General features: G+C 43.0%; 1 protein-coding gene across 2 annotated transcripts in view; it reads left to right on the top strand.

Moving 5' to 3' along the window:
- Positions 1-21849, top strand: part of LOC109871725 (enhancer of polycomb homolog 1) — a 47338-nt gene that overhangs the window by 17502 nt on the left and 7987 nt on the right. For both annotated transcript variants that reach the window (XM_020462697.2, XM_020462696.2), the window contains 9 exons: positions 6483-6639; positions 11397-11542; positions 11871-12077; positions 14354-14502; positions 16417-16573; positions 16837-17001; positions 17279-17368; positions 20279-20427; positions 20652-21016. In XM_020462697.2, the coding sequence (XP_020318286.1) occupies positions 6504-6639; positions 11397-11542; positions 11871-12077; positions 14354-14502; positions 16417-16573; positions 16837-17001; positions 17279-17368; positions 20279-20427; positions 20652-21016 (1564 nt within the window). In that variant the 5' untranslated portion in view covers positions 6483-6503. The remainder of the gene's footprint in view (positions 1-6482; positions 6640-11396; positions 11543-11870; positions 12078-14353; positions 14503-16416; positions 16574-16836; positions 17002-17278; positions 17369-20278; positions 20428-20651; positions 21017-21849) is intronic.

A 21849-nucleotide genomic window follows, 5' to 3' on the forward strand; every position in this document is an offset into this window, starting at 1 on the left:
TCTGTGGAGATGGGACAACTTTCCACAAGGACAACATTCTTTGAAGAGCTCCACCAATCAGGCCTTTTTATGGTAGAATGGTCAGACTGAAGCCACTCTTCAGTAAAAGGCACATGACATCCCATTTGGAGTTTGCCAAACGGCACCTAAAGGACTCTTATGCCGTGAGAAACATGATTCACTGGTCTGATGAAACCAAAATTGAAGTCTTTGGCCTGAATGCCAAGACTGGGCAGGGACTGGGAGACTAGTCAGAATCGAGGCAGCGATGAACGGAGCAAAGTACAGAGATCCTTGATGAAAACCTGCTCAGGACCTCAGACTGGGGTGTTGGTTCCCCTTCCAACAGGACAACGACCGTAAGCACACAGCCAAGACAACGCAGGAGTGGCTTCGGGACAAGTCTCTGAATGTCCTTGACTGGCCCAGCCACTTGTTGTTCTGAATACTTATGTAAATGTGATTTTTTTATTAGCAAACATTTCTAAAAACCTGTCTTTGCTTTGTCATTATGGGGTATTGTGTGTAGATGAGGGTGGAAAAAAACAAGGCTGTGACCTAACTTTTAAAGATTTTGTTAAGTGGTCTGAATAATTTCCAAATGCACTGTATAGTGCATAGTTTTTCAATTTATCGAATCAGTTTTCTTGCTCAAACTGTGAGCAACACCTGTCAAACTCAGACATACTTTCTAAACACATGGATGTCGATTTGCACATGGCTAGTATTTTCAGAGGACCGTGGCTTTTTCCAATAAACAGTAGGTTATTCTGGCTGGATTTGTTACTCTCCTCCCATGTAAAAACTTCTGCCACCGCATATTTGGACGGGACTAATGATGGAGTTTTTATGCTCGTGTATATAATTACCTTGTCCAACCTCCCACAGTAAAACGAATCTAGTCTTATTAGGTCTAAAGTCACCATTGGCCTCATGATGAAATTCCTGAGCGGTTTCCTTCCCCTCCGGCAACTGAGTTAGTATGAATGCCTGTATCTTTGTATTGACTGTGTATTCATACACCAAGTGTAATGAATAACTTCACCATGCTCCTTGATTTTCAATTTCAACTTTTTTATTTTAACTCCTCTTCCAATAAATAGGGCCCCTTAGTAAGGCATTGGGAAACGTCTTTGGTTGAATCTGTTTGAAATTCACTGCTTGACTGAGGGACCTTTTTTAAAGAATTGTATGTGGGGTACAGCAAATAAAGTAGTCATTCAGATCATGATAAATACTATAATTGCACACAAGGTGAGTCGATGCAATTTATGAGTTAAGCAAATGTTTACTTCTGAACTTGTTGGTGCTTGCCATATCAAAGGGGTTGAATACTTATTGACTCAACACATTTCAGCTTTTTATCTTTATTTTGTTAATATAATTCCACTTTGACATCAATCAAATGTATTTTTGAAGCCCTTTTTTACATCAGCTGATGTCACAGTGCTGTACAAGAAACCCATCCTAAAACCGCAAGCAATACAGGTGTAGAAGCACGGTGACATGGAAAAAGTCCCTGGAAAGGCCAGAACCTAGGTCGGAACCTAGAGGAACCAGGCTATGAGAGGTGGCCAGTCCTTTTCTGGCTGTGCCGGGTGGAGATTATTACAGAACATGGCCAATATGTTCATAATGACCTGCAGGGTCAAATAATAATAATTACAGTGTTTGGAGATGGTGCAACAGGTCAGCACCTCAGGAGTAAATGTCAGTTGGCTTTTCATAGCTGGTCATTCAGAGTTTCTCTACCGCTCCTGCTGTCTCGAGTTGAAAACAGCAGGTCTGGGACAGGTAGCACGTCTGGTGAACAGGTCAGGATTCAATAGCCGCAGGCAGAACAGTTGTAACTGGAGTAGCAGCACAGCCAGGTGGACTGGGGACAGCAAGGAGTCATCATGCCAGGTTGTCCTGAGGCATAGTCCTAGGGTTCAGGTCCTCTGGGTAAGGGAAAGAACGAAGGAGAAATAGAGAGCATACTTAAATTCACACAGGATAGTAGAGCATTGCAGTAGTCTAACCTAGAAGTAACAAAAGCATGGATTATTTTTCAGCATTTTTTTTTTGACAACGTTTCTGCTTTTTGCAATGTTATGTAGATGGGGGGGGGGGCTGTCCTTGAAACAGTCTTGATATGTTCGTCAAAAGAGATCAGGGTCCAGAGTAACATTGCAAAAATCAGAAAGTAAGAATCATTGTCAGATTCAACAGAAGATCTTTGTTTCTTGGGACCTAGAACAAGAATCTCTTTTTGTCTGAATCTAGAAGTAGAACACTTGCCGCAATCCACATGTCTAAAACACAGACTTCCAGGGAGGGCAATTTTCGGGCTTCACTGTGTTTCAGCGAAATTTGGGTTTCCAATCTCTCAAATAATGTGGTGATCGGTGGTATCAAAAGCAGCAATAAGGTCTAGGAGCAGTGCTATGATGGGGTCTAAAACCTAACTGAAGCGTTTCGTATACATTGTTTGTCTTCAGGAAGGCAGTGAGTTGCTGCGCAACAGATTGTTCCCAAAAGTTTGAGAGAAATGGGAGATTCCTATTTGTAGTTTAAAAAAATATTTTCTTGTTTAAGGTTTGGCTTTTTCAAGAGGCTTTATTACTGCCACTTTTAGTATGCAGCTTGAAGGTTGAGGGCATGATTATTTTCATCATTGTGTCGAGATATAGTACTAAAACACTTGAGTGTCTCTCTTGATCCTAGGTCCTGGCAGAGTTGTGCAGACTCAGGACAACTAAGCTTTGGAGGAATACGCAGATTTAAAGAAGAGTCCGTAATTTGATTATGGGGTATTGTGTATAGGCCAGTGACACAATCTCAATTTAATCTATTTTAAATTCAGGCTGTAACATTTTGAAGAAGTGAAGGGGTGTGAATACTTTCAGAAGGCACTGTAGGTCGTCTGATTTTAATCCGTGTTGACAGTGGAGTAGTCAACTGCTCCTTTCTGTGTAGAAAAGCCCATGTTTAATGACTGCTTCTTCAGTCAATTCTGTGTTGCAGATAGCTGAGAAAATGCCTCTTAAAAGGAAACTTGAAGCCGGTGGAAGTTGGCAGACTCGTACAGGATTCTTTAAAGTCCAAGTGTTGTCAATGTATTGTATTGTGGTTTATATATTGTGCAACTGATCAAATTTTTGTACACTTTTAGTGCTCGTTCAATCAGTGTTATTTCCTTGTAGTTGCTGGTAGGGGTGTAGTGGTTCGCCGAACCCACGGTTCATTTTGGGTTTTTGGGGTCACGTTTTTGCCACGGATGTTTTTTTTAATGGGAGCGTGCAATTTGCATGCTGACTGCAGGTATGTCCACCAGAGTTGTTGCCAGAGAATTTTATGTTCCTTTCTCTACAATAAACTGCCTCCAATGTTGTTTTAGAGAATTTGACAGGACTTCCAACCAGCCTCACAACTGCAGACCATAATGACCACGCCAGCCCAGGACCTCCACATCTGGCTTTTTGACCTGCGGGATCGTCTGAGACCAGCCACCGGGACAACTGATGAAACTGTGGGTTTGCACAACCAAAGAATTTCTGCACAAACTGTCAGAAATAATCTCGGTAGCTCATCTGCGTGCTTGTTCTCCTCACCAGGCTCTTGACCTGACTGACGTTAGGCATTGTGTCGGACTTCAGTGGGCAAATGCTCACCTTCGATGGCCACTGACACGCTGGAGAACTGTGCCCTTCACAGGCGACTCCTGGTTTCAACTCTACCGGTCAGATAGCAGACAGTGTGTGGGCAAGCGGTTTGTTGACGTCAACATTGAACAGAGTGCTGTGGGGTTATGGCATGGGCAGACATAAGCTACATACACATTTGCATTTTATCGATGGCAATTTGAATGCAGAAATACCGTGACTAGATACTGAGGCTCATTGTCGTGCCAATCGTCCGCCGCCATCACCTCGTGATGGCCGCAAGAATCTGTACACAATTCCTGGAAGCTGAAAATATCCCAGTTCTTCCATGGCCTGCATGCTCACCAGACATGTCACCCATTTGAGTATGTTAGATGATCTGGATCGACGTGTACGACAGTGTTCCAAGTCCCGCCAATATCCAGCAACTTTGAAGAGTGAGACAACATAAGTATCTGGGACCGACAATGCTTATCTGTATTCCCAGTCATGTAAAATCCATAGATTAGGGCCAAAGGAATTGACTGATTTCCTTATGAACTGTAACTCAGTAAAATCTTTGCAATTGTTGCGTTTTTATATTTTTGTTCAGTGAAATTAACAACTTTGGCTTGCTTATATAGGCTAGAGCAGGTACTACCACGTTCTCAACCACCTAGAATGGCATGGTCAGAATCGACTGTGAAAAGCTGCTTGAATGCAGAGGAGATGAAGTTGTCTCTGCATTTCTGTCTTGCTTTGGTGGTAGGAAAAGTGGGGTAATTTCAGTGTAAACGTGTCAACATGTTTGAGGTGTTGGCAGCTACATAGGCTATTGAACAGTGGTGACGTACTGTTAACGTTTCATCCATAACTCTCTGTCCATCGCCGTTGAAATCTACTGGGAAGCCGAAGTGTTCCCAAACTAGAGATTTAAACAATGGAGGAGAATCGTCCGCCACTCACCATATTGAGATAAAAACGGCTGCATATTAGGCCTTAAAGAATTTATCTGGATCAGTGAAATAAATGGCAAACTGCAATTCATAGACCAGAGTTGCAAACACTTGTTGATATTCTGATCTTTGTGGCAATTCATATCTGGCAGTGAAATACTTTAATCTCAAAAGATGTGTTAAAGGTCATATGAGCCAAGAGCCCCCCCCCCCCCCCCCCCTCAATTCTCAACTGGTAGACCAAATCAGGACCCAGAACGTGGTCAATATGGACCGCAGGTTGGGCTTCGACCCCTGGTATCATATAACCACACATAAGACATGGAAGAATGTGTAGAATTGCAGAAAATTTGCCTTTAAATGTAAAAAAAAAGATTTTCTCCATGTTAAATGTGTATAATTGCTTTCAACTGCAAAATGTTCCCTCTGCCAATAAGCGGGGTGTGAACAGTTTTTTTTGTGAGGTGGGCGTTTACTACGCCGTTTTAATTACATGATCCACCTGGACCTTTGTGACTGGACCTTCTCAAATAGTACTTGAGTGCCCCTGGCCTAGACGATATCCAAAAACAAATAGCAATACACTAAATTCATACATTTTGTGTTTTCAATTGTAAACACAATACCACACTAAAATACATGAGTTCATAAGGGCAGAATATTGTGTGTGTGGCCTATAGAAGTTTGATCAGTTATACCATTATTGCATAAATATTTGGATCAGGTAAAAAGCAGACATTGGTAAGAGACCAGGCTTTATGGAATCTAGCGCTGAATACATTGATTCACCGAAGGTCAATACTTAAATGTTTTATGGAATGCCCACCGTGTACCTATGTTTGTCCTCTGTAGTTGCTTGCACATCCTTGTTTTCTGAAATCCATACTTTTTCAATAATTGTTAATCAAATACCAGTACCGACTGTTTCCTTGTTGAGATTCAATTGGTGCATTTGCTCGGCGTTGCCATCTTAGAGCAACAGCAATGAGCAAACAGTCGGTGGTTGCCTGGCAGACTACTTTTTCTATTTGGCTAGCTACTCGTGGAAAACATTGCAATGGGATTGCATTTTTTAAATAAACGTTAAATTTTTTTTTTATAAATCACTCATTTTTTATTGGCCATAAGCTGGCTTTTACCGGCTAATGGAACCCTGTTCCACTGGTGGTTTGTAGTGATTTGAGATGACGGTCATTATTTGTTGCTGTAAAGTGCATAATCTGCCAGGTGCCTGGTCCAAACTAGCTCCCAGACTTTGAAACCGAAGAATATGAATTTTTAGTTACGGAACTGGTATGAGTTAAGCCTACATATTGCCTTGGATATAAAGTGTACTTGGGTTTTGCACCTGGGGAATAGCCTAGTAAATCGGTGACTGACTACCATTCCAGCACTTTTACCCTGGCCTTTCCAAGTCCTGCTGTTATATATTTTCCATTTTCCAGTCCTTTGTGAGAGAGAGAGAGTACTAGAAAAACAATCACCTAAACTCTGAAGGTGATTCTGTTTCTATCAGTAATGATTTGACCCTTGATTTAATCCTAGCAAACGGATAAGATTGCACAGTGCTTGAGATTCACTCTGACTTATGTACTCTAGGCGTCAATTACTTCAACTTCCAGCTGACCCTGTCAATTGACCTATTAAAGTGGTCTGATTTGATTGTTAAATCCTAGGGCCTGTTGGGCAGAGGTATGTTCATTAATTTGACCTCATTCCTCTACTCCTCTCTCTGGTTCTGTGTGGCACAGTTGATAGAGCATGGTGACTACAATACCAGGATCGAGGGTTTGTTTCCCGCTGGGTCCACCCACATGAAAATGTTTGCACGCATGATTGTAAGTCGCTTCAGATAAAAGCTTCTGCCGAATGTGTTGCTTATTATTAAGATCTCTTTCTCTAGGAACACCATCTCCAGAGGGCCATGTCGGCTCAGTCGGTGTATGGAGAGAAACACAACATGGTCATCCCTGTCCCGGAGGCAGACGGCAACATTGCCTACTACGAGTCCCTCTACCCCGGAGAGTTCAAGATGCCAAAGCAGCTTATTCACATACAGCGTGAGTAGTGGACCTGGCTGCAAGGCTCTAGTAGCCTATACTACCGCTCAATCTCAAATCGACCCAAACACTCTCCCTATGCACTTTGGGCAATCTGACAGGATTTGATTGGTATAAGATGAATCTTCCACCTAGCCTATCAGAGGGTGGAACTGTTTCCATATTGATTGCAGCTGGCACATCCTCTTAGATCTCCACAAGTCCCTAGGAAGTTGGGATTTGGCATTTGGGATTTGGTCATACCTCAGCTTGGTTTATGGAGAGGTGTTGATAACATCTGAGTATGTGGTTTATCTGTTGCTAGGCAATAGTGATGAGTAGTTTTATGCCCTGGTGGCAAAGTTGCATGAACCAATTCAGAGACTAACTAATACATATTGAAGGAGAGCCAATCTATATACAATTACAGCTGACTTTGAGACTGTCAATAGTAAAATGTTGTTTGAGTGAACCTGAATCTGGAAAATGAAAGGTCAAATTGCTTCTGTAGACTCCTCCTCCCCACCACTCTATGGCAAGGAGTTTTGTTGGTAGTAGTTGACTTGTAAGGCATAATTCTTAAGCGTTGCGGGATCTAGCCTTTGTAGTAATTTAGTAGGCCTAATCCTCTTGTACATGAATCATACTATTTGTTATTGCTCAAGATAAGAGCTCAGCTAAATTGTATTTCCTGGGCTTATGTCATTATTGTCCGATGTGAGATGGGCCTGGGAATTGCCAGGGAACTCACAATATAATATCACGATACTTAGGTGCCGATTCGATAATGTGCTTTGATGTTCCCAACATATTGCTCACCATATGTCTGCTGCAGAGAGGAAAGACAAACTAATTTTGATCAGTAAGGGAAATAAGTTCTGAAAAGTTGTTGTTGCTAACTACAGAAGCACAACAATTGTTACTTAGTCATATCTATATCCTCCCAAAATAATATTGCAATATGTAACTTAATTTTTTCCCCACAACCTTTTTCTGTGTCATTATAGCTAGGCAATTGCGTTAATTCACATTACCTTGTTAGTAGAGGCTGCCGAAAACTCAATCTAACATGATTGGAATTTAATTGATTTATATGAAGGTGTGTTAGTTTTGGATTCAGCATTGTCATCCGTCTTGGGCTTTGAAAGCTACATTTAAATGCAGTTGCCAAGATGCTGCCATAAAGTTTCTCTGGCTTGATTTGCTGAACCGGCCAAATGTAAATGAATCACTTTACCCCAATCAATACAACCATTGCTTTAGTCTTGTAATACTAGTAGCTCAGAACATAAGTCAGCATTATGTCAAACTGGGAAGATGGGCTAGAAGGTCTCCTGTATCCCGTAATAGGAAAGGGGAGCATCCAGCTCTTCTTTTGAACTGTTGGAATGGATATGCATTGGCTTAAGCACCAGTCTACTGTGATGCTACTACGTTAGCATGTGTGCTCAGTGGTAACAGGAGAGCTACACTGGGGCGTCATGGACGCGTAGCTTTTGCAGGCGTGGGCAGACCTTAAGTTCTCTAGGATAGGGGGCAACATTTGGAATTTTGGATGAAAAGCAGGCCCACATTCAACTGCCTGCTACTCATGCCCAGAAGATAAGATATGCATATTATTAGTAGATTTGGATAGAAAACACTGAAGTTCCTAAAACTGTTTGAAGCATGTCTTTGAGTATAACAGAACTTACATAGCAGGCGAAACTCCTAGGACAAACCATTCAGATTTTTATTTTGAGGTCACTCTCTTTTCAATGGGTTTTCATTGGAATCCAGATTTCTAAGGAACTTGCTTGCAGTTCCTACCACTTCCACTGGATGTCAGTCTTTAGAAATTGGTTGAGGTTTTTCCTTTGTGTAATGAAGAAGTAGCCCTGTTCAAAACGAGTGTCACTTCATGTGTACTGTTTGATAGAGGCGCGTGACCAGAAAGCTAGCGTCAGTTTGTTTTCTTCCTTTATTGAGCACAGATCATCCTGTCTTCAATTTGATCAATTATTTACTTTAGAAAATAACTAAAGTTGTATTACACAAGTAGTTTGAAATGTTTTGGCGAAGTTTACAGGTATCTTTTGAGATATTTTGTAGTCACGTTGCGCAAGTTGGAACCAGTGTTTTTCTGGATCAAACACGCCAAATAAATTGACATTTTGGATATATATGGACGGAATTAATCGATAAAAGGACCATTTGTGATGTTTATGGGACATATTGGAGTGCCAACAAAAGAAGCTCGTCAAAGGTAAGGCATGATTAAATATTTTTATTTCTGCGTTTTGTGTCGCGCCTGCGTGGTTGAAATATGCTTTCTTTCTTTGTATACGGTGGTGCTACCCTCAGATAAAAGCATTGTTTCCTTTCGCCAAAAAGTATTTTTGAAATCTGACATGTTGGCTGGATTCACAACAAGTGTAGCTTTAATTTGGTATCTTACATGTTTGATTTTTATAGTAATTTATTTGAATTTGGCGCTCTGCATTTTCACTAGCTTTTGGCCAGGTGTTCCAAATATCCCAGAGAGGTTAAGAGTTCTCCGGAGTGAGCCGCATGCCAAATTGTTGAAAATTTACACTGGTTCTATTTTCAAGGTTGTTGTAGCTATCAATTGTTTCATTAACTTCTCTAGGGTAGGGGCAGCATTTGGAATTTTGGATGAAAAGCATGCCCAAATTAAACAGCCTGCATATAACTGGTAGATTTGGATAGAAAACACTCTAAAGTTTCCAACTGTTAAAATTGTGTCTGAGTATAACAGAACTGATTTGGCAGGCGAAAACCTGAGAAATCCATTCAGGAGGTAGTTTTCTATTCAATGCCATTACAGTATCCATTGACTTAGGACTCAAATTGCAGTTCCTATGCCTTCCACTAGATGTCAACAGTCTTTAGAAATTCTTTCAGGCTTGTATTCTGATAAATGAGGGAGTAAGACCAGTCTGAATGAGTGGACCCTGCTGTGTCAGAGCATTTTCATGCGCAATCCCGAGAGAGTGCCTTTCTTGTCAACCTTTTTATATTGAAGACTTTATTGTCCGGTTGAAATATTATCGATCGTTTAGGCTAAAAACAACCTGAGGATCGTCTGACATGTTTCTATGAACTTTACGGATACAATTTAGATTTATTTTGTCTGCCCTTTTCGACTGTTTGAGCCTGTGGATTACTGAAGAAAACGAGCGGGGAAAAACTGAGGTTTTTGGATTTTAACCTCTGAACCACCCATCCCGGATCCGGTATAATTGTCATCAGCAACGCTGAATAGCATAGCGCAACAGTCAAATAATATTACTAGAAAATATTCATGAAATCACAAGTGCAATATTGCAAAACACAGTTTATTTAGCCTTTTGTTACCTGTCGTCTCAGATTTTGAAATGATGCTTTACAGCGAAAGCAATACAAGCGTTTAAGTTTATCGATCGCTTGACAAAACAATAAGTACACTTAGCATCCGGTAACTTGGTCACGAAAATCAGAAAAGCAATCAAATGAATCGTTTACCTTTGATCTTCGGATGTTTTCACTCACGAGACTCCCAGTTAGACAACAAATGTTCCTTTTGTTCCATAAAGATATGTTTTATATCCAAATCCCTCCGTTGGTTTGGTGCGTTATGCCCAGGAATCCACCGGAAAGAGCGGTCACATCAACGCAGACAGAAATTCCAAATTATATCCATAATGTCCACAGAAACATGTCAGATGTTTTTTTATAATCAATCCTCAGGGTGTTTTTCAAATATCTATTCGATAATATATCAACCGGGACAGTTGGCTTTTCACCAGGACCGGGAGTAACAATGGCCGCCTTTCTCTTTTGCGCACAATTCACTCAGAGCCCCCACCTATCCACTTGCGCAATGTGGTCGTTCACGCTCATTCTTCAAAATAAAAGCCTGAAACTATGTCTGAAGACTGACACCTTGAGGAAGCGATAGGAAAAGGAATCTGGTTGATATCCCTTTAAATGGAGCAATGGGAGGCTATGGAACATGGAGTTTTCCAAATAGAAGCCACTTCCTGGTTAGATTTTCCTCAGGGTTTCCCCTGCAATATCGGTTTTGAGTTTTTTTTATCCTAATCTGTCAATTATATGCATATTCTATCATCTGGTCCTGAGAAATAGGCCGTTTACATTGGGAACGTTATTTTTTCCAAACATAAAAATAGTGCCCCCTAGCTTCAAGAGGTTAAAGAGACTTTATTGAACAAATGGAACATTTATTGAGTAAATGAATGTCTTCTGAGTGCAACCATATGAAGATCATCAAAGGTAAGGGATTAATCTTATCTCTATTTCTGAGTTGTGTAACTCTTCTGCTTGGCTGGTTACTGGTTAATGATTTTGTCTGCTGGCCTATTCTCAAATAATCGTAAGGTTTGCTTTCGCTGTAAAGCATTTTTTAAATCTGACACTGTGGTTGGATTCACAAGAAGTTCATCTTTAAACCCATGTAAAATATGCTTTGTTTTCTGAATTTTTATGAGTATTTCCGTATTTGAATTTGGTGCTCTACAATATCACTGGATGTTGGCCAGGTGGGACGCTAGCGTCCCACATACCCTAGAGCGGTTAACAATTAATCACCCATATTAGCAAATATATTTCATTTCAAACTTCACATTTCTCTAGTATAGACTACTTATCGTCATGAACAATATCAGCAAAGTACCTGTGAAAATGATCGGTATGGTCTGTCTAACTTTACATTTGTCACCCCATCTCTACTCCATTCTCATGTCTGAAGTTCTCACCTCTCCCTCTCTCACCTGTAGCTTTCACCCTGGACACAGAGCAGCCGGACTATGACCTGGACACAGAAGACGAGGTGTTTGTTCACAAACTAAAGAAGAAGATGGAGATCACCTTCCTGCAGTTTGAGGAGATGGTCGACCGTCTGGAGAAAGGCAGTGGGCAGCAGGTAAGTCTTGGAATCTGCATCCTAAATGGCACACTATTCCCTACATATAGGGTACTACTTTTGACGGGAGCCCTAAGTGCCTTGGTCAAAAATAGAGCACTACACAGGGAATAGGGTGCATTTGATGGGATAAGGGGGAGTAGCCTACAATGGGCAGTCATAGCATCAGACTAGCATCCTGTCCAGGGGGTGTACTGTCTTGCACATCAAGCTGTGTCACGCTACAGAAACCAGAAATTGTTACTCTACAATCAGGGGATCAGAACAGAGACTCTGCCGCCTCCCAAATGTGACTCCCTGCTCCTCCCTCACCTCTTCTCCCAATCAGGCAGTGAGCCTGCAGGAGGCCAAGCTGCTGTTGAAGGAGGATGACGAGCTGATCAAGGAAGTGTTTGACTATTGGACCAGGAAGAGGAAAAACGGCAAGCACGGCACGCTGCACCCCACTGTGAAGCAGGAGAAAAGGGACGGCTCCAGCACCTCAGACCCCTACGTGGCCTTTCGCAGAAGGACGGAGAAGATGCAGACCAGAAAGGTAGGATCCCACCTCTAGACCAGGGCAAATCAAATTTTATTTGTCACATGCGCCGAATACAACAGGTTTAGTAGAGCTTACCGTGAAATGTTTACTTACAAGCCCTAACCAACAATGCAGTTAAAAAAAAATATATAGATATCAAATCTTTTAAGAGCAGCAGTAAAATAACAATAGCGAGGCTATATACAGGGGGTACCGGTACAGAGTCAATGTGCGGTGGCAGTGGTTAGTCGAGGTAATATGTACATGTATAGTTATTAGTGACTATGCATAGCTAATAACAGAGTAGCAGCACTGTAAAGGGGGGGCAGCAATGCAAATAGTCTGGGTAGCCATTTGATTAAATGTTCAGGAAGGAGTCTTATGGCTTGGGGGTAAAGAAGCTGTTTAGAAGCCTCTTGGACATAGACTTGCCGTGCGGTAGCGTAGCAGAGAGAACAGTCTAAGGTGGCTGGAGTCTGACAATTTTTATGGCCTTCCTCTGACACCGCCTGGTATAGAGGTCCTGGATAGCAGCTGGGCCGTTCGCACTACTCTCTGTAGTAGAGGTCGACCGATTATTTGGAATGGCCGATATGAAGTTCTCATAACAATCGGAAATCTGTATTTAAATGCACCGAATAAAAAATATATATATATATATAGCAACCTTACAGTTAACTAGTCCAACGCAATAACGACCTGCCTCTCTCGTTGCACTCCACAAGGAGACTGCCTGTTACGCGAATGCAGTAAGCCAAGGTCATTTGCTAGCTAGCATTAAACTTATCTTATAAAACACAATCAAACAATCACTAGTTAACTACACATGGTTGATATTACTAGATATTATCTAGCGTGTCCTGCGTTGCATATAATCTGACTGAGCATACAACTATCTGACTGAGCGGTGGTAGGCAGAAGCAGGCGCGTAAACATTAATTCAAACAGCGCTTTCGTGCGTTTTGCCAGCAGCTCTTCGTTGTGAGTCAAGCATTGCGCTGTTTGACTTCAAGCCTATCTACTCCCGAGATGAGGCTGGTGTAACCGAAGTGAAATGGCTGGCTAGTTAGCGCGCGCTAATAGCGTTTCAAACGTCACTCGCTCCGAGACTTCTAGTAGCTGTTCCCCTTGCTCTGCATGGGTAACGCTGCTTCGATGGTGGCTGTTGTCGTTGTGTTGCTTGTTCGAGCCCAGGGAGGAGCGAGGAGAGGGACGGAAGCTATACTGTTACACTGGCAACACTAAAGTGCCAATAGTCAAAGGTTAATGAAATACAAATGCTATAGAGGGAAATAGTCCTATAATTCCTATAACTACAACCTAAAACTTCTTACCTGGGAATATTGAAGACTCATGTTAAAAGGAACCACCAACTTTCATATGTTCTCATGTTCTGAGCAAGGAACTGAAACGTTAGCTTTCTTACATAGCACATATTGCACTTTTACTTTCTTCACTTTGTTTTTGCATTATTTAAACCAAATTGAACATGTTTCATTATTTATTTGAGGCTAAATAGATTTTATTGATGTATTATATAAAGTTAAAATAAGTGTTCATTCAGTATTGTTGTAATTGTCATTATTACAAATAAAAAAAATAACACAAAATTGGCTGATTAATCGGTATCGGCTTTTTTGGTCCTCCAATAATCGGTATCGGCGTTGAAAAATCATAATCGGTCGACCTCTACTCTGTAGTGCCTTGCGGTCAGAGGTCGAGCAGTTTCCTTACCAGGCAGGATGCTCTCGATGGTGCAGCTGTAGGACCTTTGAGGATCTGATGACCCATGCCAAATCTTTTTAGTTTCCTGGGGGGGGAATAAGTTTTGTCGTGCCCTCTTCACAAATGTCTTTTTGTGCTTGGACCATGTTTGTTGGTGATGTGGACACCAAGGATCTTGAAGCTATCAACCTGCTCCACTACAGCCCCATCGACGAGAATGGGGGCGTGCTCGGTCCTCCTTTTTCTGTAGTCTACAATCATCTCCTTTGTCTTGATCACATTGAGGGAGAGGTTGTTGTCCTGGCACGGCCAGGTCTCTGATAATATTATAAGGGGTAGTTGACACGATTCCCGTACACTGATAAAGCCTAGTCCTGGTCATTAGAAATTCCTGCTGAGCATGGTTTTTAGTTTAGGACTAGGCTTTGTGTCCAGGAAACTGGCCCCAAGTGTGTGTGTGTGTGTGTGTGTGTACCCCTATGCATTTCCATTTCAACTGATTTATAGGCTTACCCTAGGTTATTGACAGCAGATTAGTTAATTAATGGTGAAATTGCCCCCCTCAGAACCGTAAGAACGAGGAGGCTGGATATGAGAAGATGCTGAAACTGCGACGGGACCTGAGCCGAGCCGTCACCATCCTGGAGATGATCAAGAGGAGGGAGAAGAGCAAGAGAGAGCTGCTGCACCTCACCCTGGAGATCGTAGAGAAGAGGTGGGTACTACTCATAGATGTACAAGTTTTTCTTTTTAAGTCATATTGCTCAGATGCCAGTCCTCTTAGTCAGGACAACTTTCATTCTGGAAACTGATCAAATATGGTAAAATAATGTATACAACATGTATACAATATCTGCTTGGGTGTATATACACTGCTCAAAAAAATAAAGGGAACACTAAAATAACACATCCTAGATGAATGAAATATTCTTATTAAATACTTTTTTCTTTACATAGTTGAATGTACTGACAACAAAATCACACAAATTATCAATGGAAATCAAATGTATCAACCCATGGAGGTCTGGATTTGGAGTCCCACTCAAAATTAAAGTGGAAACCACACTACAGGCTGATCCAACTTTGATGTAATGTCCTTAAAACTAGTCAAAATGAGGCTCAGTAGTGTGTGGCCTCCACGTGCCTGTATGACCTCCCTACAACGCCTGGGCATGCTCCTGATGAGGTGGCGGATGGTCTCCTGAGGGATCTCCTCCCAGACCTGGACTAAAGCATCCGCCAACTCCTGGACAGTCTGTGGTGCAACGTGGCATTGGTGGATGGAGCGAGACATGATGTCCCAGATGTGCTCAATTGGATTCAGGTCTGGGGAACGGGCAGACCAGTCCATAGCATCAATGCCTTCCTCTTGCAGGAACTGCTGACACACTCCAGCCACATGAGGTGTAGCATTGTCTTGCATTAGGAGGAACCCAGGTCCAACCGCACCAGCATATGGTCTCACAAGGGGTCTGAGGATCTCATCTTGGTACCTAATGGCAGTCAGGCTACCTCTGGCGAGCACATGGAGGGCTGTGCGGCCCCCCCCCCCCCTCCCCCCAAAGAAATGCCACCCCACACCATGACTGACCCACCGCCAAACCGGTCATGCTGGAGGATGTTGCCGGCAGCAGAACGTTCTCCACGGCATCTCCTGACTCTGTCACGTGCTCAGTGTGAACCTGCTTTCATCTGTGAAGAGCACAGGGCGCCAGTGGTGAATTTGCCAATCTTGGTGTTCTCTGGCAAATGCCAAACGTCCTGCACGGTGTTGGGCTGTAAAGCACAACCCCCACCTCTGGACGTCGGTCCCTCATACCACGCTCATGAAGTCTGTTTCTGACCGTTTGAGCAGACACATGCACATTTGTGGCCTGCTGGAGGTCATTTTGCAGGGCTCTGGCAGTGCTCCTCCTGCTCCTCCTTGCACAAAGGTGGAGATAGCGGTCCTGCTGCTGGGTTGTTGCCCTCCTACGGCCTCCTTCACGTCTCCTGATGTTCTGGCCTGTCTCCTGGTAGCGCCTCCATGCTCTGGACACTACGCTGACAAGACACAGCAAACCTTCTTGCTACAGCTCGCATTGATGTGCCATCCTGCATGAGCTGCACTACCTGAGCCACTTGTGTGGGTTGTAGACTCCGTCTCATGGTACCACTAGAGTGAAAGCACCGCCAGCAAAGTGACCAAAACATCAGTCAGCAAGCATAGGAACTGAGAAGTGGCCTGTGGTCACCACCTGCAGAAACACTCCTTTATTGGGGGTGTCTTGCTAATTGCCTATAATTTCCACCAGTTGTCTATTCCATTTGCACAACAGCATGTGAAATTTATTGTCAATCAGTGTTGCTTCCTAAGTGGACAGTTTGATTTCACAGAAGTGTGATTGACTTGGAGTTACATTGTGTTTAAGTATTCCCTTTATTTCTTTTGAGCAGTGTATGTTTGCTAGCCATCTTGCCAACATTGATTAGGCCTATAGGATCTCTATGGTACTACTGTAGTGGAATAGTTAGGATCTGTTTAATAGAGTTGTACTTCTGTTCCAAAATAGTTTTGTCTGGTGATTTGATTGAAATCCAGTTATTTTATTAAAATTGTTGATTATGACTTTGACCTTTGCCCTTCCAGGAACGTTATGTCGGACTTCGGTGGTGAGATCATGGCTGAAGTGCTGGCCCAGCGAGCTCTGGCCAAGCCTGCCCATATAATTCCCCTGGCGCCGCTGACCAACAGCAACCAGTACAGACATCAGGACCACATGGACCTCAAGGAGTACAAGTCCAAGGTGGGTGTGTGAGTTGGAGAGAAAAAAGAGGTTGATCTCTCATTGGCCCGTATTCACATAGTGTCTCCTAGTAGGAGTGCTGCTGATCTAGGATCAGTTTTGCCTTTTGGATCACAATGGAGACAGTGACCTGATCCTAGATCAGCATCTCTACTCAGATACTTTGTGAGTACGGGCCAATTACTAAAGTTTTTTTTTCCTGCTTTCCCTCCCAAGAAATTGCAAGTGAGTGACAAATTGAAATGTCTGTCCTTCCCTTCTAGCCGGAGAAGACTGAGGTCGTCAGGCAGAAGAGGAAGTATGAGAGGAAGCCTAAAGTCTTACCCCTGTCAGCTGCTGCCCCTCACTACTCTGGCCCCTCTGTGTTCAACGCTAAGGACGTCCACCAGTATGACTTCCCCAGTTCAGATGATGAGCTGCACTCCCAGGTAGGCAGAGCGGTTAGACATGGGTCTAGGGGTCCATTTGAGACGCAACCCAACGTCCTATGCACTTGTAGATCTGAGAGGATTTGATTAGTATAAGCAATATGTTGAGACTTCCACCTAGACTATCAGAGGGCAAGATGGTGCTATGACCATATTATTGTCAAATCTCCAAGTGCTTAGGGTGGATTTGGGATTGGGCCTTGGACATCTGTGCGGGAAACTTTTTTTAATTGGTCATAATGTACTTTTGGTGACCTGACTGCTCTCCCTCTCCTAGATGCACTCTGGCTCTTCAGAAGCTGAGGAGGAGAATGACCCCGATGGTTCCTTTTCATTCCGAAGGAAAGCAGGTTGTCAATATTATGCTGTGAGTATAAATGACTCATCTGATAACTTTATTGTACATTTACACAAGTAAATTTTGTACCCAATATCTGTACATTATATACTATATGACCAAAAGCTTGTTGAACATCTCATTCCAAAATGATGGGCATTAATATGGAGTTGGTTCACCCCTTTACTGCTGTAACAGCATCCACACTTCTGAGAAGGCTTTTCACTAGATGTTGGAACTAGGGATGCACGATATATTGGTGAACATATCGGAATTGGGCGATATTAGCTGAAAATGCCAACATCGTTCTGATTTCTAGTTGAATAATTCTTGGAACTACCCATCCCGGATCCGGGAGAATTGTCATCAACTACACTAATTAGCATAGCGCAACGGTCCAAAAATATTAGTAGAAAATATTCATATTCATTAAATCACAAGTGAAATATAGTGAAAAAACCGCTTAGCCATTTGTTAATCATCCTGTCGTCTCAGATTTTGAAATTATGCTTTACAGCCAAAGCAAGACAAGCGTTTGTAAGTTTATCGATAGCCTAGCATAGCATTATGTCCAGCTAGCAGCAGGAAGCTTGGTCACAAAAATCAGAAAAGCAATCAAATTAACCGTTTACCTTTTGAGCTTTGGATGTTTTCACTCACGAGACTTCCAGTTAGACAGCAAATGTTCCTTTTGTTCCATAAAGATTATTTTTATACCCAAAATTCCTCATTTGTTTGTCACGTTATGTTCAGAAATCCACCGGAAATAGCGGTCACGACAACGCCGGGAAAAAAAATACAAATTATATCCATAATATCGACAGAAACATGGCAAACGTTTTTTTATAATCAATACTCAAGGTGTTTTTCAAATATCTATTCAATAATATATCAACCTGGCTTTTCAGTAGGAGCGAGAGGAAAAATGACTACCTCTGTCTTTTACGCAAGAATCACTCAGAGCCCTCAGCTGGCCACTGACGCAATGTAGTCGTTTACGCTCATTCTTCAACATAAAGGCGTGAAACTACGTCAAAATGCTGGAGACGCCTTAGGGAATGCGTAGAAAAAGGAATCTGGTTGATATCCCTTTCAGTGGCCAATAGGGGTGCATAGGAACACAACGGTTTCAAAACATGAGTCACCTCCTGCTTGGATTTGTTAACATCAGCGTTAACCTCTTGAAACTAAGGGGCACTGTTTTTATTTTTGGAAAAATAACGTTACCAAAGTAAAACGCCTATTTCTTAGGACCAGATGCTAGAATATGCATATAATTGACAGCTTAGGATAGAAAGTTAAATTTCAATAGCCGAGCAACAAGTGGCAACCTAGCTAATACTTAATCACAAAGACTCCTAAATCATTGTTAAGAATAATGAAAATTACCACAGTTTCTACTGGTCAATGTTTTTAGGTTGGTTGTATTGGTGCTAGCTAGGTACCACGCTAAAGCTAGCTACCCCAGGAGTTGCGGTCAAACAAATGATGCTTCGGCAGTGCTACTGTGTTCTTTTTGACACGCAAAGACCCAAACGGCATTCCATAGAAATCCTGGTTGAGAATGAACGACTGAACAAATGAACGAAACAGCAAGTAAGTGAAGGTAATACGTTATGATTATGTTTTACTGGTAATGGGGGCATGCGTAAATGCCAACAAAATAACTTTTTTGGTTAACTTTTTAAAAAGATAACTTGGCAAGTCTGTTAAGAACAAATTCTTATTTACAATGACGGCCCGAACGATACTGGGCCAATGGTGTGCCGCCATATGGGACTCCCAATCACAGCCTGGATTCGAACCAGTGTCTTTCAAGCCTTTTACACTGAGATGCAGTTCCTTAGACCGCTGTGTAACTATTTAACTGTACTAGAATGCTTAAAAGGTCACAAACATTTTAAATATCTGTTATCAGTATAATTTTTGGGGGCAAGAAAAATATCGGATATCGCTATCAGCCAAAAATGCCGTATCAGTGCATCACTAGTTGGAACATTGCAGGGACTTGTTTCCATTCAGTCATAAGAGCATTAGTGGGGTCGGACACTGATGTTGGGCAATAGGCCTGGCTCGCAGTCAGCATTCCAATTCATCACAAAGGTGTTCGATGGGGTTGAGGTCAGGCCAATCAAGTTCTTCCACACTGATCTCGACAAACCATTTCTGTATGGACCTCACTTTGTGCACAGGGGCACTGTCATTCTGAAACAGGAAACGGCCTTCCCCAAGTTGGAAGCACAGAATCATCTAGAATGTCATTGTATGCTGTAGCGTTAAGATTTCCCTTCACTGGAACTAAGTGGCCTAGCCCGAACCATAAACGGCCCCAGACCATTATTCCTTATGTGGCCTACCACTTCGCGGCTGAGCCGTTGTTGCTCCTAGACGTTTCCACTTCACAATAACAGCACTTACTGTTGACCGGGACAGCTCTAGCAGGGTAGACATTTGATCAACTGACTTGTTGGAAAGGTGGCATCCTATGACGATGCAACGTTAAGTCACTGAGCTCTTCAGTTAGGCCATTCTACTGGCAATATTTGTCTATGGAGGTTACATGGCTGTCTGCTCGATTTTATTCAATTGTCAAACAACGGGTGTGGCTGAAGTAGCAGAGATCACTGATTTGTAGGGGTGTCCACATACTTTTGTATTTAATTCAAAACAAAATGCAGGAAATTGAACACGCATGTAATCATATTGTCCCTGTGGCATTCTGTCTGGCCATGTATTGTAACTTGCATTATAAATAATATGCCATTTAGCAGACGCTTTTATCCAAGACTTGTTAGTCATGAGTACATGTTTTTACATGTGGCTGGTCCCAGGAATCGAGCCCACTATCTTGGCATTTTAAGCTCCATGCTCTACTGAGCTAGAGACCATGTCTAAAACTTGTCCTATGTCTAATGGCTCCTCCTGTGTCTGTCTCACTAGTCTCGGTTGGACCACTGCGGCAGCTGGCCGTGGGTCAGTCCGTCAGAGGGAGGTCTGGGAGACACTCGTTACCGCTACTGCCTCACCACTCTCACCGTGCCACCACGCTGCCTTGGCATGGCACGACGCCGCCTGGGACGGGGGGGCAGGTAGGTTACTGTAGGGTGAAAGGGGCAATCTGGGATTCAAACGGAGGGTTGCCGCCTCCACTGTTTGGGTAAACAGCTGAGTGATGTGTCATGACAAATATAACCACTCTCCAATTCATATTAAGATCTGTTGATGTGAGATCAATGTAATAGTTTTCTGTGACCAATGGCATGAATGAATGCCTTGCTAACAGAAGGACTTAACCCTGTTCTCTCTCCCTCAGGGTTTTGCTGGACAGGGCGCACACAGACTTTGACAATGTATTTCATGGGCTGGACTCTGAAATGCTTGACCTGCCGCCCCACTCTCCAGTCACAGACAAGTTTGCTAGTACCTCACAAACAAATACCTCGGACAGAACCTCTTCTTATTCTTCCTCTTCTGCGGACCTCAGTCGGATACTGTTGAACATTAAGTCGAGCCGATGGAGGCACTTTAGGCCCCGGACACTATCACTACACGATGAGGACAACACAATCACAGATCCTTTGTTCAGGAGGCTGGGCAGGGGCCAGAGTCGTATCACCGCTACCCTGGCTGGCACCACTGGCCCCCTGAGAGGAGCTGGCCACACGGCCCCCACAGCTGGTGAGTAGGGCCTGAGGTTATTGGTTTATCTGCGCACGCACGCCGTTCCATAGACAAGCACACAGTCCACGTCTATATATACACTGCTCCAAAAAATAAAGGGAACACTAAAATAACACATCCTAGATCTGAATGAATGAAATATTTTTATTAAATACTTTTTTCTTTACATAGTTGAATGTGCTGACAACAAAATCACACAAAACTTATCAATGGAAATCAAATGTATCAACCCATGGAGGTCTGGATTTGGAGTCCCACTCAAAATTAAAGTGGAAAACCACACTACAGGCTGATCCAACTTGGATGTAATGTCCTTAAAACAAGTCAAAATTAGGCTCAGTAGTGTGTGTGGCCTCCATGTGCCTGTATGACCTCCCTACAACGCCTGGGCATGCTCCTGATGAGGTGGCGGATGGTCTCCTGAGGGATCTCCTCCCAGACCTGGACTAAAGCATCCGCCAACTCCTGGACAGTCTGTGGTGCAACGTGGCATTGGTGGATGGAGCGAGACATGATGTCCCAGATGTGCTCAATTGGATTCAGGTCTGGGGAACGGGCGGGCCAGTCCATAGCATCAATGCCTTTCTCTTGCAGGAACTGCTGACACACTCCAGCCACATGAGGTGTAGCATTGTCTTGCATTAGGAGGAACCCAGGGCCAACCGCGCCAGCATATGGTCTCACAAGGGGTCTGAGGATCTCATCTCGGTACCTAATGGCAGTCATGCTACCTCTGGCGAGCACATGGAGGGCTGTGCGGCCCCCCCCCAAAGAAATGCCACCCCACACCATGACTGACCCACCGCCAAACCGGTCATGCTGGAGGATGT

Source organism: Oncorhynchus kisutch, linkage group LG27, assembly GCF_002021735.2.
Source record: "Oncorhynchus kisutch isolate 150728-3 linkage group LG27, Okis_V2, whole genome shotgun sequence".
Lineage (NCBI taxonomy): Eukaryota > Metazoa > Chordata > Actinopteri > Salmoniformes > Salmonidae > Oncorhynchus > Oncorhynchus kisutch.